This window comes from Myotis daubentonii, chromosome 15, assembly GCF_963259705.1.
Source record: "Myotis daubentonii chromosome 15, mMyoDau2.1, whole genome shotgun sequence".
Lineage (NCBI taxonomy): Eukaryota > Metazoa > Chordata > Mammalia > Chiroptera > Vespertilionidae > Myotis > Myotis daubentonii.
Window position 1 is genome coordinate 55,472,203 of NC_081854.1, and position 18,234 is coordinate 55,490,436.

Consider the following 18,234-nt stretch of genomic DNA (forward strand, 5'->3'; position numbering starts at 1 on the left):
CTGGACGCGGCCGGGGCGGCGGAGGGAGCCGGGAGCGCTCCGAGGCCTCGGGGACAAAGGGGACCGGAGCTGGAAGGGGGCGCGGTGGGGAGGACGGGGGCCTCGGAGCGGGAGAGGCCGAGGCGCGCGCGGGGTGAGCGGCGCGGGGCGCGGGCCGGGCGGGCGGGGCGGGCCGGGCTCCCGGAGGCGGGCCGGGCGGAGGAGCGCACCGGCGGGGCGGGCGGCGCGCCAGCTGCCCGCGGAGGGAGGGGCGGAGCGGCGGCGGCGCGGGGAGGGGACCGGCGGCGGCAGGAGGGGGAGCGAGAGGGGAGGGGCCGGGCCCCTTGTCTCCGCGGCTCCTCGGCTCAGTCCGCCCGGGAGGAGGAGGAGGAGGAGGAGGAGCGGGCAGCCGCGCCGCCGTCCCAGCCTCGCCCGCCCGCCGCCCGGCGCACCTGAGCTCCCGCGCCGCCCCCGGCCCCGCGTCCCCGCGCCCGGCCCGCGCGCAGCGCCGCCTCGGTGCCCGGCGGGGCTGGTCCCCCGGGCCGCCTCCCGCTCTCCCGCGGCTCGCGTGGCCGCGCCTTTGTGTGCGGCGGCCGCGGCTCCCGGGTCCCCGGACTCCGATCGCGGCGCCCCTCCGGCCCGGAGTCCCGCGCGCCGCCCCGGACCACCCCGACCCGGCGCCCTCGACGGTGGATCCCGCCGCGTAGAGGAGGCGGGCACCCGCCCGGCGAGCCCCAGCTTCGGTCCCGGCCCGGGCCCGGCTCCGGCATGGATCTGAGGTTCTACCCCGCGGCGGCTGGGGACCCCGCCGGCCTGGACTTCGCGCAGTGCCTGGGGTACTACGGCTACAGCAAGGTGACCGGGCCGGGAGGGGGGCGGGGGCCACCTCCCCATCCCGGGCGCGCCCCGCACTTTCTTCCCTCTCCCCTCCCCTCTGTTCCCCTCCCCTCTCCACTCCTCTCCCTACGCGCCTCCGTCCCTGTCCCTGTCCAACTCTCCTCTCCTCCTCTAGCCCCTTCCCGCCCCCACCTCCGCCTGGCCCCCTTTTTGTGCCTCTGCCGGCACCCCCTCTGCCCTCCACCTCTCCTTCCCCTGTCCCCCCGCCCGCCCCCCGCCCGCCCCCCGCCCGCCGGCGCTCCTCGCCGCCCCGGGGAAGCTGAGCGCAGCCCGAGCCTGAAGGCGGGACTTGCGTGGGATTCTTTGTTGTTGTTATTAGTGAGCGCGGTCGCAGCCCCCCGGCGGGGAGGGCGCAGGGGTTCCGGGTCTCGCGGTCGGAGGACCTCGCCGCCCCACTCGCAGCCCATCATCCCTCCCCCTGGGCCCCGACAGCCGGACCGCGGCCGCTGGGGAAGGAAAGGAACAAACTTTTGAGCGAGCCCGGCGCGGGGAGGGGGCAGGGGTGGGACCCCTGCAGGTGGCTTTTGCTCCCCTCCGGTGGGGCGCCTTGGATCGCTCCTCCGCTAGCGCTAGGGACTTCTCACCTGTAATATTTTGGGAGGGAGGGTCCGTTTTGCCTTTTGGGGAGGGCAGGGTGGGAGACCTGCACGCCACGCCCTGGGTCGTCCCCCCCAACCTCCTCCCCCTCCTCCCCCTCCCTCCGGGCGACTTGGAGGGCTGGGCGGTTCTGGCGGCGGAAGGTGGATCTCAGGAAGGTGGCCAGCGCAGCTCCGAGGGCGAGTGGGTGCGGGAGCCCCAGCCCCCCCCCCCCCCCCCCCCGGCCAGGGCACGCGGACTCGGGGTCCCTAGCCTTCCCGAAGCCCGCAGGGCCGAGCCTTGGGGGAAACATCCCCCCGAGAGCGACATTCGGAGACAGCGCTGTGCCCCGCCGAATGGCTGGTGCCTTTTCAATGTGGTTTTTTCTTTCTCCTTCCCCCGCCCCTGCGCCTCCCCCTCCCCCCTTTTTCTTTCAAATCGTAGTTTGTTTGCGATGGCTGGGATCGTCGGGGGAGGGGGGGGGGGGAAGCAGAGCCTGCCCCAGAAAGGTGCGCTGCGAGCCTGAGGAATAAATGGCAGGAGGAGGGAGTGTGGAGAGCGAGGAGCGCTGTGCTGCGCCCCCCTGGCTGTTTGTTTATACTCGTGCCCAACTCCGGTGCTGAAGTTCGTGCGGGGCTTCAGGGTCCCCAGCGCCTGGCACAGGGGGGCCCCCGCGCCCCTAGAAGGCGGGACCTTATTCAAGCGGGTTTTAACCCTTCCCTGAGGGTGGGGGTTCACGCTCTCCAAATTTCCAGAGTGAGACCTTCAAGCAGAGAAAGAGAAACAAGCTGAGAGAGCAGGCCCCGCGGCCAGAGTTAAGGCTTCACCGTGCCTGTCCTCTGATCTTGGATTTACTCGGGTTATTAAGTGCTTTAAAAAGTCCCCAATGCGCGCGCAGGGAGGGACTCGGCCTCCTAATGAAGTGGGGAGCGGTTCTGAGGCTCCACCTGATTGTTCCTGGCGGGTGTTACTTGTCTCCTCGCAAACCCAGCCTGCGTGTGTGCGGGCCCTGTGCGCCTGGGCAGGCGCTTATTTTTGGAAACCATTACGTTGCCTAATGTAACTACTTTTTTTCCGATTTAAGATCAGCAACACTCCAATGACACCAAAATAGAAACCCTTTGTATTCATCCAGTCACTGCAATGCAGATCTCTCTGTTTCCCTCTCAGATCCCAGGGGCGCTTCAAGGCACCCGGAGGACATTCTGGGTGTTGTGTGTGTGTGTGTCCCCCTTTTTTTATTTATTTTGTTGAGGAAGGCTGTTTTGAGTCCATTTAAACGCGGAACGTTTATTTCAGGGAGGTGTCTAGAGAGAGCTGGAAAACAGACATGATTTATTGAGGTGCATGCTTCACGTGGGGAGTGGGGGGGCCTGCTGGTTGATTATCACGTTTTCTGAATGCAGCGGTTGGCCTGAAATAACTCGGGCTGTTGGTAATTCAGCAGGCCCGTCATCTTCAGTAGTGCTGTGGGTACTCAACTTGTGAAAGTTAGACACAGCGGTCGGTATTGGTAGAAATCAAAGTATGCTTATTTTACGGGATGTTTGCACTTAACTCCTTGCAAATTAACCCCCCCCCCCCCCCACACACACACAATAATCTGTAAATGGAGCCACAAAACTCTGTTTGCCTACTGTTCATTTCAGGAGTGACAAACCCAATTTTATTCCCTGTAATTTTTTTTCTTTATGGGGAGAATGGAGGAGAAGAGGAAGTATTAAGGTTATGTGTGTAAAACACCAAGTGCTAATGAAAGGTTTATAGCATTTGTTTCACAGCTCACGTGGGTGTCTGAAGGGGTGCTATGAGGATAGGTTTCTACTGAAGATGTGAAAGCCAGCATACCAGACACATTTATTTTATTTGAAAGTACTTCTACTCATTCCTCTCTTTGAGACTTACCTCGGTGACATGTATTATCTTCCTGGATGGGAAATGATGGATTGGAAAGACAGTAGGTTTCTGCCCTTTCTTGTTTTAATGACCATCTGGGAAACTTTAAAGGCAATACCGAACCCTCCTGGGCTCCAGGCCGAAGGAGGGAAAAGTTAGGGCTTATCTTGAAATTTTATTTACACACCGTGAATAATAGGGTTTCATTCATCTCTCTCTTTAACACATGACCAGACTCCTGTGTAGAAATGATTTGCGTATATATTATCTTTACATTCTGTGAGTATATATGGGTCCTTTTTAAATGTCAGCGCCCATGAAAGTGTGCTCTGTCTGTGGAGAATGGATGAAAGAGTGCTGAGGGTTCAAAAGTCCTAGCAAGTAGCAGAATAACTTCAAATAAAATATAGCCAGGATCATTAAAATCAGTTAATAATTCATGAACCAGCCACTGATGTATAAACTTAAAGTCATCTCTTTTTTCTAAGGGCTAATTTCCATTTTATTTTCAAGTGGAGAAATCTGTTTGAACAGTTCTTTTTCTGATGTAGCCAACAAATTAAACACACACACATACACACACACACACACACAGAATATATATATATATTTTACAAAAAGGCCTTAATGTTACTCAAGTGACTTGGTGACCCATTATCCATATATCTAGAATTTTTCTTTTCCTGGGTTCAATCTGTCTTTTTTGCCAGTAAGGTCATGTACAACATACCAGTTGGCATGTAATTGTCGGAAGTCTGCCAGCCCAAAATAAACTGTTGTATTTAACAGGGGTGTAAGGTGAAATTACACAGTGGGTTAATCATGAACTTGGACTAAACTCTAGTTACTGGCTTTTTCTGCATATTCTTGGGGTTCCCCCCTCTTTTTTCAAAATATGGCTATTAGCTTCTTGCCCTCTGTAGACTGCCCGTGTTGTTTTTACCCATCAGCCCCAAACCGTGTTTTCTAATTATGGTGTGTGCTATTGATCACTCTGCTTAATTAAGACGTTCTGAGGTGAGTGCTCTCGCTCTATCTCACTGAGCCTCTCTGTCTTGGTCAGCTCAAAGGGTAAGAGGACCTGAAGGGTCATTTGTCATTTGTCTACCTTCTTGGAGACTGTGGTTCAAATTGAGACCATACTGAGAAGGGGATTAGATCGAAACTCTTCTTAGGTTGATACCTGGCGAACTTGACACATGAGAACTAATGATTTCATTTCTAGGGTCTGGAGTATTGGGGGAGTTGAATCTTGAGAGCAGATGAGAGAGAGCGATTTCAATATTTTCCCATGTCAGGTCTTCAAAAAGAGATTGAAGCCACATTGTGAAAGAGAAACAAGATATTTCTAAGGACCTTAGACCAGGGGCCATGAGCTCAAATGTCTATGGGGACAGCCAGTTACCCTCCATGAAGACAGGGTTAGGGGTCTAGGGATGGCGCGCCCTGTTTCCCGGGGTAGCCTGTCCAGCATTAGTAGATCGTTGCCATGCCAACATTTGGGCCCAGTCTCGTCCACATTTTGTAATTATTTTTTTCAAGAGAGTGATAAGCTGGGTTTTTATGTGCAGTATTCTGAATTTTAAAGGTTGGCAAGAAAGGAACAAATCATTAGAACCGTGATGCGGGCCCCTCAAAACGTGCTTGCGTCCTGATGCTTTGCCTCTTCGTCTTAGACAAACTCCTAGCAGCTAAGGATTCAAAACCCTTTTTCGTGAGTCATTTATGGTTTACGTTCAACTCTGTGGACAGTTCCACTCCCGTGTCCTGCTCTGTGGACAGTTTAGTTAAGTGAGTGGAGGCAGTAGACTTTTCCACTTCCAATGGAGTTCTGGTCTGATCATTTGGATTCTATCATTGGTTAATTTCCTGGTCTCAAGTCAACGGACTACTAGTTCTAGATCAGGGGTTGGCAAACTGCAGCCCGTGGCCTGCTGCCCCTTCTTGTGTGGTCTGTGAGGTAGGAAGGGCTTTTACATCTTTAAATGGTTGAAATCAGTCAAAAGAAGCATGATATTGTAGGACTGTGAAGATGACATGAAACTCACAATTGTGTCCATAAATAAAGTTTTATTGGGACACGGCCCCACACATTTGTTTCCGTGTTCCTTTCATGATGCAGGGGCAGAGTTGACTCATGATGGAGGCTGTATGGCCTACAGAGCCTGGAACATTTACAGTTTGCCCGGGTGTGGTTGACCCATGAACCAGGAGGTCACCGGTTGGATTCCAGGTCAGGGCACATTCCCCAGGTTTCGGGCTCAGTCCCCAGTGAGGGGCATGCAGGAGGCAGCCGATCAATGATTCTCTCTCATCATTGATATTTCTCTCCCCCTCTCCCCCTCTCTTCCTCTCTTCCTCTCCCCCTCCCCCTCTCTCCCTCTCCCCCTCTCTCCCTCTCTCCCTCTCCCCCTCCCCCTCTCTCCCTCTCCCCCTCTCTCCCTCTCTCCCTCTCCCCCTCCCCCTCTCTCCCTCTCCCCCCTCTCTCCCTCTCTCCCTCTCCCCCTCTCCCCCTCTCCCCCTCTCCCCCTCCCTCTCTCCCTCTCTGAAATCAATACAGAAATCAAAAACAAAACATTTACCATTCGCCCCTTTCCAGGAAGAGTTTGCTGACTCCTGTCTGGCTGATCAGAGCACTTGATGAGCCTCCTTTGTTCCCAGCCTGGGAGGTAGAAAGAAAGTCTAGTTCACAAGATGGAATAACCGGAAAGATTACCGTCCCTGAGAATGTTTCTCAAAAATGCTTCTAGAACAGTGGGTTCCCAGCCCTGGCTGTTCTTGAGCCCTGGCTGAGTGGGAGAAAGCTTCTTAAAAAGACTTAATACGTGGCCTTTCCCCGGACCACTTCAGGGAGATTCTCGGGGACCCAGGTGGCAGTGGTTTTGAAAGCTGCCCGGGTGATTCCAATGGGCAGCCATGGTGGCCGAGCCTTGATTGAGGCTGAGGGTCCTGCTTGGAAGTGGTCAGCCTCCAGGAGCCGAGAAGCGGGTCGAGGGGTTTGATGGCTGTGATGAGGACAGGACTCCTGGCAGGAAGGTGGGCTCCCGGTTGGCACTCGGGGCCTTTCTCAGACCTTGGCAGGCTCCAAGCACTGGGGCTCGGGGCTCCCCTACATCATCGCAGACATTAACTTTCCCCCTGCTCCTGCCTGTAATGTGATAGGATTCCCTATCGGAGTTGATGAGTTGCACTTTGTGGACATTTAATTAAGCATCTGTTAATTTCAATTTTGTAGTTTGGGTGTGTGTTGTGTGGCCAATTAGTTGTTTCTTTCTTACACTTTTAAATGTTTTATGTAGCTCAGGGGTGGGCAAACTTTTTGACTCGAGGGCCACAATGGGTTCTTAAACTGGACCGGAGGGCCGGAACAAAAGCATGGATGGAGTGTTTGTGTGAACTAATATAAATTCAAAGTAAACATCATTACATAAAAGGGGACGGTCTTTTTTTTCAATAGTTTTATTCCCGCGGGCTGTAGTTTGCCCACGGCTGATGTAGGCCCTTGAGAAACTCACAGTTCTAAGTGTCTTGTTTATAGTGACTAAATACGTTAAATAATCCTGCTGCCACAAACCAGAGGCCCACAGACGCCCCATGTTGCCACCCGGGGCAGTGGAATGTTTACAAAAATCCTGTGAGCAGTAGAGGCCGGCCTTCAGTGAGCCACCGCAGGTTAATTTTAGTCATTTTACATGAAGCCAATGCATGTATGTGGCTACAACGTTCAGAGTGGGTGTAGGTATTTCAATTCGTCGCCTGTATATGAAAAAGACCTTTGCATAGAGAGCTGTATCTCCAGCTTCTCTTGAGGAAAAACTCTTACGTTTGGCAATATTGGACCCCTTCGCTCACATGGCACCATCTGCTCAGTGCCCTCCAGGGCCCATGCTCTTCCTCCTTCACCGGGGTCCTCTCCACTCCCTGTTTCTCATTCTGGGTTCCTCTTGGGTCCCTGGAGGCTTCTAGCTTGGAAACTTTGATTAAGGAGAGATGGAATGAAACGAACGACAAATGATGCTCCAACTTGGTGAAATGAGGCCATGGTCATGGGAGAAACACAGTCCACGTGTTCCTTACGGTATGCCAGTGAGTAGAGGCATGGAAAACAGTACTTTGTGATCCTGTTATAGAGCATTGTTTCTCAAACTTGAACGTGCACAAGGATCACCTGGAGAGCTTCCGGTGACAGGTGATGGACTTAGCCTGGAGGAGACTGCAGGTACGTGTGGGGTGGGGTTCCCAGGCGATGCTGATGATCTGTGAGTGGCACGGCACAGGGGGCCTTCAGGGGTACAGTAAGGAGTTTGCTCTTTGCAAGTCTTTCAGCTAGAATGCGTTGGGCTGCAGGTAACAACGTTCAACAAACAGTGGCATGAGTTCTAAGGAAATGTGTTGACTGACATGGAAGTCTTGAGGGAGGCAGTGTGGGCTGTTTTGGATGGTTCAGTCATGTTTTCAAGGACCCCCTTGCTTCTGTTCTGCCATTTTTGGGGTTTCAGCAGTCTCCTCAGGGTCACAGTTGGCTATTGTAGCTGAGGCATCACATCCTTATGTGATAGCATGCCAACTGGGGAGCAAGGGAGTGTGGGGGTGGGGGTGGGGGGGACAGCAAAAGGGCACGTTCTCTTTCTGTGCATCTCTTACCAAGAAGGGCAAGGTTTCTTGGAAACAGATCTACTAGACTTTTTTTTAAATCTTATTGATCAGAAATGAATCACATGTTCACCCTAGGGCCTAGGCCAGTAATGGCAAACCTATGACACACGAACTCATTTTTTTTTTGGTTAATTTTTCTTTGTTGAATGGCATTTAAATATATAAAATAAATATCAGAAATATAAGTCTTTGTTTTACTATGGTTGCAAAGATCAAAAAATTTCTATATGTGACACGGCACCAGAGTTAAGTTAGGGTTTTTCAAAATGCTGACAATGCCGAGCTCAAAAGGTTCGCCATCACTGCCCTAGGCCAGTCATTGACAAAGAAGAAGGCGATGCAGTGATTGGCTTAGCCAGCGGTTCTCAACCTGTGCGTCGTGACCGCTTTGGGGGTCGAATGACTCTTTCACAGGGTTCGCCTAAGACCATCGGAAAACACATATATAATTACATATTGTTTTGTGATTAATCACTCTGTTTTCATTATGTTCAATTTGTAACAATGAAATTGGGGGTCACCACAACATGAGGAACTGTATTCAATGGTCGCGGCCTTAGGAAGGTTGAGAAGCACTGGGCAGACCAATCCCATGTCACCTGGGGCTGGGCCCAGTGTCACGTGAGCATAGTTGATGTTCTGCTCTGTCAGCAAGGAAGAAGACAGTTGGGAAGAAAACCAACAGTGTCGTCTACTGAGCACATTTGAAGAATGTTGAGTGGGCTGGTGGTGTGGTTGGAGTTGTACTTTGTGAACATGGATCTGACCTTTTGACTAGATTACTGTAGTCAGACAGGAGGTGATGGGGCGGGGTGGGGGGGGGGCAGGGAGGCTGCCATGACCCCATTGAACTAAAGCTGTGGGAAGGATTGGAACTGAGGAGATGTGAATGTGGATGTGAAGTAGAGAAGTCACTGAACAGAGCATGTCTGGAACATAGGAAGAGAGGAGGAGGAGGCAGACATGACTCTGCATGTTTGCATGTGGGCCCTGGACCAATGGGAGTGCCTTGAACAGAAGCAGAAAGATCAGAGGAGCAGCTGGTTTTGAAGGAAGGAAAGTGCTGATTTGGGGTATTTTGCTGAGCTGTCCCCATCCAGATATCAAGTAGGCACTTGGACCGGTGCGCTGGAGCTCAGAGGTAAAGAGACGGGAATGGCAGGGCTCCTCCAAGAGGGAGGAGACGGGTTGCTAAGGTCCTCTCCTCGGGCTTGCAGGTTGGTTGGTGTTTGTGAGTCCAACTTTCCAGTTAGAGAGGAGGTAACGTGTGGGGCTCAGAAAAATTGGAAAGCCTGCTGTCCTATTAGAAGAATGACATACAAAGGAGTGTGTGTGTGTGTGTGTGTGTGTGTGTGTGTGTGTGTGTGTGTGTGTTGGCATGAGAATATATCCTTTCTATCGTAATAGTTATCTGGAAAGAAACATTCTTCAGTGGTGGCTATTCAGTGGGAATGTTGCATAATTTGCAATAACCTAATTAAAGACCCTATCAGCCATTTATGAATTAAAACTTTATGGGTTGTTTTCTGTTTATGTAAGGGGTGCAGTTTCTGATGGGATTTTGTGACATGTTCATGAGGTCAAGTATTTGGAGAATCTGTTTTGCGTGTGGTCAATAAGGAAGGGCAGTTTTTGCTAAATATATGCTTATAAATTTTTTTAAAAAGTTTGAAGTTGGAGTCAGCTCTTTCCCCAAACAAGAACACATACACCCACACGCACACGCACACGCACACGCACACGTACACCCTTGATTAAAATATGATTTAGAAGCTTTTATTTAAGGTCTGCATGAGCTCCTGACAGGCTTTACCTTCTCCCTTGGCAGTGGATGGATCCTTTTATTTTCTTTGTTTCCTAGGTTTGTAGCCTTAATCCCTTCCTGAGGGAGGCGCTGTTCCCTCAACATGTTCCATGCTTGTGTGAAACATACCGGCCACTGAAAAATGGCCCTTTTTGCATGTCTCACATTCTGATTTTCATCTTTTCTTTTTTTTTTATTGACTTTAATCTTGACTTTGTTTATAAAACAATAATTTGAATGTCTCCATAATCCATTAGTTAAGCAAATTGGCCAGGATCAAGAAGTATTTGGATTTCACTCTAAATACATATTTAAATGATATAAATTCATTTTTTTTTTTTTGGGAGGAGATAGATTTCAAGCTGGGCCTTTCTATTCCAAATGTTGCAAGTTGAATATGGCCTTTTCTACACTGACTGGATGGTTTACTTAGAAGAATTGTATTAGCTGTGGTAACGGGAATGAATTTTTTAATATTTTAAATGGATGCAGTGGAAGTCACTGTTCCATATTGAGAGATTTTTCTCAGCAATTTCTACAGCTACTTTGTAATGAGCAAGGGATTTTGATGTACTGTAGAATAACCAACATTTTACACATTCTTTTCAAAAGCTTCTACATATAGAAAGTAGAAGTCCCAAATGATGCCCTGCCTAGAAAACTTTTATATATATATATATCTTGGAAGTTGATTTTTCTTGAAAACAAAAACAACATGAGTCAAATCTAGGAACACTGAGCACGTAAAAAGCATTCTCAGTAGCTCTGTTTTGCTGCTCCTTTATGCCTACGTCTCGAATGAGAAACTCAACTCTTACTGGTTGGCTTACTCTAAAAATTCTAATAAAAATATTTACTGGGGAAGTGGTTAAAAGTATGTTTATTAGTGAAAATCCTTTCGATTGCAAGTGGGGAAAAGTCCTCGCATGGAGTTAAGTAGAGAAGGGATTGTCGGTTTTGGTTCAGGTGTTGCTGGATCCAGAGTTTCCAGGGGTCCCCTCCAGACTTGCCTGTATTCACTTTGCTTTCATCTGTTTGGTGTCTCCCCCCACCCCCCTGCCCCCCGTCACGCTCTCCTCAGGTGGCAGGCAGATTTCCCACAGCAGCTCCAAGTCACAGCCCCTCCAAGAGGGAGAGATTCTCCTTCCCACTTGTTCTAGTACCTTCTCTAGACCCAGTTGTGTGGGGATGGCAGTAACCCCTTCCATTCAAGCTCCTTGACAGTAGGGACTTTTGATGACTTATTGCATGCCCAGCATCAGGAATGGTGCTTGACGCGTAAAAGCAAGTATGATAAGGAGTGCCCTAGAGATGAATACAACGATTGTTGAGAAGATCTGGTTGTTCTTTAATCGTTGGATAAACATATGTTGGACCTACTATGCGCCAGACACGTCTATGCACTGGGAATGTAGAGTTGAAGAGTCCCTTGTCCTTTTCTGAAGGAGCTTGGCCTACAGCTGTAATGATCCCAGTTAGAGGTTTTTAAGCTTAAATTTTTATTTTACATTTCCTCTATCAATGTTTCATGTGTCGATGGGTGACAGGAATGGAGCAGTGGAAGGCATGGATGAGTTGATGGTGGTTCTTGCCCAGGCAGGAGTGAGGGAAGAACAGACGTGGAGGGAAAAAAGTGAAGGAGATCATTGAAGTGACGGCTCTTACTCCAAGTGTCCAGACTGGTGAAGAAATGGTCAAGGAAGTGGGGACTTTGATATGTAGCAGTGGCTTAAATGAGGTGGATGTTCAGCCCTCTTCCCCCTAACGAAGTGGAGAGGTTAATTAGTCGGGGGCTGGTACGGTGGCTTTGTAGACATCTGGGAGCCAAGCTACCTCCAGCTTTCATAAGACCCTTGTGCTCATGGTTCAAGGTAGATCACCATCCATCATCCACGTCAAGGGTAAAGGGAGGTTTCCAGTGGCTCTCACATGACATTGGCATCTTTTTCAATGGCTAAAACTGTGACCCATGGCCACATCTGTGATGACAAGCTATCCAGGAAATGTAGTCTGTACTGTGGCTGGCCATGTACCCAGTGACGCCCTCAGTTACTGTGGAAGGAAGGGGGGAGTGGGTAGATGGGGACAACAAGTAATTTATGGCAGGTGTGTGGGAGTGAGTGATGTGTTTGATCTTTTCTGTATGAACTATAGTCTTATATTTTGATAAACTTCATTCAATATTTTAGTCCTCATTTGTTCCGTGGAGGGTCCTCCTTTGGTGATACACTGATATCTTTCCAGTTCTTTCTTCAGTTTGGGGGTTTTATTTGGGGCATCTCAGAATACCCAATGGCTTATATTCTTCGTAGGAACTGAAGTCCTGTCCTAATTTTAACTGATTATACCTGTATTGTAAGCCCACATTTATCTTCTTTGCAGAATACCTCTTGAATTTTTATGCTACCATTTCTCAAGTCAAAGTTTTGAGCACTTGTCATCAGTTTCCAAAGTGGTTTTCTGTTAACAGTGATGCTTTTGCTTATTGATTCAGCCCACTTACCTCTCACTCATCATATCCCTGCAACCACCGAGTCTTCTTCCCCAGGAACCAGCAGTCCTTTATGTTCTTTCGCCTCATTTGCTCCACGGGCCCCTTTGGTTCACCTTTGACTCTTCATGCAGGCTCAGCTGCAAAGCCATCTCCCCCCCCCCCCCCCCCGTGCCTCCCAGCCTCCTCAGAAGCGTGTTTTGTGCCATCCTTCAGGTCAGTGTCATTGCTCAACTTTAGGGTAACTGAAAAGTGTGTCCACTTTCCTTACTAAAAATTAATGCTGCTGGAGTATACCTGGGCCCTTTGCTGCACAATCCATGTATTTATCTGTTTATTCTTTCAGACTTTTCCCACAATGGGTAGTCCACGTCTTCTCCAGGCTTCCAAGTCTGGGTCAAACCAGCCCGACCCTCATTCTTATAATCGAACTCTGATCTCTCACTTAATGAGGAATGTTGATATTATCCTATATAATAAAAGGCTAATATGCAAATTGTCCTCTTGACTGGGAGTTTGACCAGGGGGCGGGGCCGACTGACCAACTGCCTGCAGCCCCTCTCCCCAGCTGGACCCGCCCCCAATCGTCCCCCCCCCCAACCCCCATCGGGGCGGGCTGGCTGGAACCCACCCATGCACGAATTCGTGCACCAGGCCTCTAGTCTGATATAAATCGCTCATTTGTCATCCTCACTTGCCTAGGGTCCAGTTCTCTCTTTTCCTAGACCCAGGTAGAGAGAGCCCATCTACTCTTGGGGATCAGTCCTTCCAACAGTGTTTACCCTTTCTGATTGTGGAACATCCTGAGTTCTACAGACAACACCCATCTTTCCTGCTTGTTTTCTCTCCTTTGAATGTGCTCAGATTTCTCCAGTCTTTGGTTTGTTGAATGTCACCTCCCTGTCGGACTTTTGTCATCTCCTCATTCCATCCGCATAATAATATGCTTCACATTTTTGTTTGACTCGCTCTTCCAAGTCCTTAAATATATTAATGTGAAATTAAGACGACCACAAATGGAAAATTCTACCACTTTTCATACATAGAAGAAAAGCCTTAGAATGAACGCCAGGGGGGTAAACAGTATTATGGAGACCTTGCTTCCCCAAGCTCTGCTCTCTGTTGAAAAGGGGGCTTTGCCAGCCTTAGGAAAGTGTTGAAGACGGGTTAGCGCCAAACTGCGACTTTGTGTCTGACTTTATCTGGGGGCTTGAAAGGGATTCAAAACAGGATGACTTTCTCCCAGTCTCTGTTAACTCACAGAGCAGTGCTTCTCAATGTGGGGCATGCATCCAGGCCAACTGGGGACCTGGACAAAAGGGCGGCTCAGCAGGCTGGGGTGGGCCTGAGACTTGGCGTTGCTGACGCGGTCCCAGGTGGTGCTGATACTGCTGGTTCCCGGCCACACTTGCGGGTGTTGAGTTTAGGGAGAGACCATATATACGTTTGCACCTTTGTCTGACTCTGTGGACCTTCTCTAACATGTTTCTGAACAGCTTCTCGAACAAGAAATCTTTGCCTGGAGTTCCACCTCTTCCCCACCCTGGCCCTCCTTAGCACCTTGCGGTCTATTTCTATTCCCTGTTAGGTCACGGAACATATGATTCCCCCTCTCCAGGGAGCTCTGCTTTGCCAGATAAGACTTCATTCATCCTAGGATCTGGAATGGCTACCTTAGGCCAGGTACTGCTCTAAGCACCAGGGTCATGCTTTTCTGATGACTCCTGGAAACCCCCTATCTCTACCCTTTCACCTCCACTTCCCCTCCCACCTCCCATGTCCCTGGTCCCCTAACATTGTGTATTTGGATGCTTCGATGGCTTTCGCTCTGTCATGGTGTCTGCCCCTTTCCTTCCTCGTCCCAGCCATTGGGAATGTCCTTCTAAAGCTTGGCTCTTGCCTCTGTATCCCCCCCCGTCCCCCCCCCCCCCCGCCAACTTTATATGCGGATCTTGTTTTCTGCCTTCAGCTGTCCCCTCTATGGGTTTGTATCAGTTATCTATCGCCGAGTAACAAATTAAACTCTGTGGCTTAAAACAAAAAAAAGAACATATTTGCACCTGATTCTGAAAGTTCCTTGTGTGTTTCCAGTCTGTTGCGAGCTCCTAGGAGGCTTTGCTTCTGGAGCTTGGCTGGCTGTCAGCTGGGTCCCCCCTCTCTCCTGCGTGTCCTCCCTTACCTCTGTATGCCAAGGCGAGCGCAAGAGCTCTCGTGGTGGCAGCACGCTGAGCAGTGCTCAAGAGCCCTTGAGCGCAGTCTAAGAAGGGTCACGCCGTTCCTCCTACCACATTCTGCTGCCCAGAGCAAGTCACAAGACCAGCCCAGATTCAAGGGGAGAGGAAGTGGGTTCCGTTTCTCGAAGGGAGAGGAGCTGCAAAATCACCTTGCAAAGGGGCCTGGGTGCAGGGAGTTAGGGAGAATCGCGGCCCTTTTTGCAGTCTACCCCACGGCCTCCAGTTTTTGTCTCCGGCTTGATCTGCATTTCTCCTCTCCTCTACGGCAGCTCCTCCACAGCATAGCCCCACTTTGCTGTCTGCCCTCAGTTCAAGTCCAACATAAGCCTTATGGCAACATGCATTGCTTCTACCTTCGAAGTTCCCCATCATATTTTTACCATTTATCTCGGTGCCTTCATCAATTCCAGATGCAGAAGAAAAATTAATTTTGATGACTTGGCTTCTTTTATTCCCTTAGGTCAATGAAATACAGCATAGAGAATGTAGTCCATAATAATATTGTAATAACTCTGTAGGGTACCAGGTAGGTACTGGAAATATCGGGGGGGGGATATGCTGTAAAGTATATGATTGTCTAACCACTATTCTGTACATCTGAAACTAATACAAAATAGTATTGAATGTCAACTGGAATTGAAAAATAAAGTAGAAACAAAAAAGGCCATTTGGTAACTGTCCAAGATGATAGGATATAAATTCCTATGTGCTGGTCCTATTGGCTTTAGTATACTATTCTTAATTCTATGTTCTTTGCTTTGAGTCTTATAAATTCTTACCCTTTTCTTAGAGTCAAATTTACTTTCGAGAGTCACCCTCAGTTTCTGTGGAGAAAAGCAGCTTATGAATAAATACTTTTAAGTACTTGCAAGTGCAATGAATATGTTTGTATAGTGTCAAGGATACTTTGCATATCTTTCTACAAGAGAAATTTCCACATTGAAAGTGTATGTGTTGCGTCAATATTGTAAAGGTAAAAAACAAACTCTTACCCCACCTCCCCCTCCCCCCCCCTTTTTTTATAGGAATGAATATAATTCTCAATTTAAAGCACTAGCTACAGTTTGTCACTTATAGGATATTTCCCCTGGAATTATGGAATCTATTGAAATAGTGCAAATAGGGAAATCGCTATACTCCCTGAGCCTTTAAATAAGGTTTGAACTCTTCGTTTATTAAAATAGCAGGAATTCGTGAAAGTTCAAATCATGCTGTAGTCAGCATTTATTCTAGCGAAGATGTGGTTTGAATGTCACCTGACAACTGTCCTAAGATTCACTGGGCATTGGGGGTCCATGGACGGGACCAGTTGTCCAGTGTTGAGTGGTTCACACGTGTATCCCATGACTCGGTCCCCTCGTGCATCCCATGACCCAGTCCACACATACATTCCGTGACCCGGTCCCCACGTGCATCCCATGACCTGCGAGTTGGCTCCCTGTGGTTGGAAGAGTGTCTGCACTCGCCCAGGACGTGGCCCTCTGAGAAAGCGCTGCTCTCTGACGTGGGGAAGCCTGCCCTGATGGAGAGAGGCAGTGAGCACCTGCACAGCCCGCCACCCCTTTAGATCGCTTTGAGGTGACCCGTGGCAGTGCCCATGTACTTTACCATTGTTGGGGGGGTGGTGAGGGGACCCTGATTTGTTTCACCGGCTCCCTGAAAGGCAGAAAACTTGATTGTGGTAACTTTGGAAAGCAGCCTGCCTCCTTCCAACTCAGGCGGTTGTTGGTTCTGTTTACCTAAGGTGTAGACTGTAGACTCAAGAGGTCCCATGGGTTTCAGCGGCTCCAAGTAGCCAGCAGTTGGGAGGGCAGAGGCCCGGTGTGAACCCCTTTCCAACACTTCCTGGCATGCTCATCTCTCCAGCGGGGACTCTGTTCTGCTGGGTGCCGGGTAGACATGGTGAGCAACACAGGTAAAGCTTACACACCCAACCACAGCGTGGGATTGTTGTGTATAACTAAGAAGCTGGGAATAATCATAGCATTTACAACACACGGTGCTTGTCAATATTGACGGTGGCTCTGGCTGCACTAAGCACCTTGTTAATGTTGGCTCTTGTCACCATTGGATTTCCATCCTGAGCTCAGGTGAACCTCTTCACACGTGGGTAGATTGCGGAACGGAGACTATGGGAAGAGAATCTTCCCTTGGGATTTCCTGATATTTTAGCAGAACCGCCAGGAGGACCTCACACCTGGAGCGCTGATGCTGGGGGCGCTGCTCTTGCTGTGCACCCTGAGCCGGGTTTCCAGCCTCGGCGCGATCGAGGTTTTTGGGGCGGCTCATGCTCTGTTGTGGGGCTTCCCTGTGCACGATGGGATGCTTCGGGGCATCCCTGGCTTCAACCCACTGGAGGCCGGTGGCCCCCCCAGTTCCGACACCCCAAAATGTCTGCAGACATCTCCAAGTGTTCCCTGGTGGGGGAGAAGGGGGCAGATCACCCCTGGTTGAGAGCCAATGAGCTGGAGGAGTATTTTGGAAAACGTTCCGGTTGTGTCATTTAGAAAGTGCTAGCGGGGACGAGTTCCTCCTTTGTTACAAAGGGCACCTGCCTAAATATAGGGCAGTTCTCTCTCCGGGGCTGCAGAGCTAAAAGGAGCCTCCGTCGCGTTCCTCAGAAGAGCTAAGAAGGCCAGCATCGCTTCAGAGGAGGTGGTCGCCGGGGAAGGAGGCTTCTGGGCCAAGAGAAAGAAGTGCCTGTCTCGTCACCTGCCACCTCTTTTCTTCTCTCTCTTTCTGTTGGGCGGTCTCTCTGGGTTCATAGAAATAGTTTCAGAATGTACAAAGCGGTGTGACTTTGGTGGGCGGAGGAGAAGAGGTCTGTGCTCGCTAGAGGGAAGGATTGTCCAGGAACCGGGGAACTGGCTCAGCGAGGGGCCCACCTGTGTCTCTCGGTGCCGGGACCAAGTCGGTCACAAAGCTTTTGGGATGAATTGTTGAAACATCACCGGTGCCGGGCAGTGATTGGTGTCAGAGGAATAGAGGGGACCTGGGAGTTAGGGTTTGTGTGTCCTCTTCCCTTTCTTCTGAGGTCGTGGGGCCCGCTCACCATGCTTTCATGGGCTCGGTTGTTCTCAGTGTAGCTGCTAGTTATTACTATATTTTTTAAGTCTTGGAGTCACGTGAACCCCAAGCTCAGAAATCCTTTCTTCATTCATGCGTTCCTCACATCTCTATGCAGTGGCTGCCGTGCAGAAGTGGAAGGAGTCGCTCTGGCTTTCCGGACTGTGAGTTGCAGAGAGCAAATGGCCACGTCTATTTAGTTTGTGGCTCGGTCAGTCCCCAACCCTGAGCCTGGCGTGTGGGCACATCTCAGCCCCTGCGTAACTGGTTGCACCATTTTATGCTAATATTCAGTGTCCTTTGCTTAACGACGGTACATAGGTTGATTACTTGACAACTTTTTTGGACGCTTGGCAGGATATCCTCAGGAAGCCTGTGGCAACGTGTTTAGAAAGAGCAATTCCAAGAAAGTGGACTGTGGTGGCCCAGCAGCAAATCTCAAAGCCTACCTGGTGGACTTTCCCAAAGCACTTGTCAGAAGTCACGTCCCTCCCCTCGCTGCCACGCCTGCAATTCCCAAAGGGGAGGGGGCCCTGCCTGGTTCAACAATGTCCCCTCTCTGGCCTCTGATCCGGGTTTTATTGTCAGGAAATCCCTCTTTTCAGGGACTTCATTGTCTGCATCCTCTAACCAGT

At 50.2% G+C, this 18,234-nt stretch overlaps 1 protein-coding gene across 2 annotated transcripts in view; it reads left to right on the forward strand.

The window, feature by feature from the left end:
• Positions 1 to 293: 293 nt before the first annotated feature.
• The window catches only part of TOX3 (TOX high mobility group box family member 3), a 102,116-nt gene continuing 84,175 nt past the window's right edge, over positions 294 to 18,234 (forward strand). Inside the window, exon 1 of one of the 2 annotated variants that reach the window (XM_059668064.1) lies at positions 294 to 834. In XM_059668064.1, coding sequence (XP_059524047.1) covers positions 748 to 834 — 87 coding nt within the window. In that variant the 5' untranslated portion in view covers positions 294 to 747. The remainder of the gene's footprint in view (positions 835 to 18,234) is intronic. The other variant, XM_059668063.1, reaches the window with a different exon arrangement.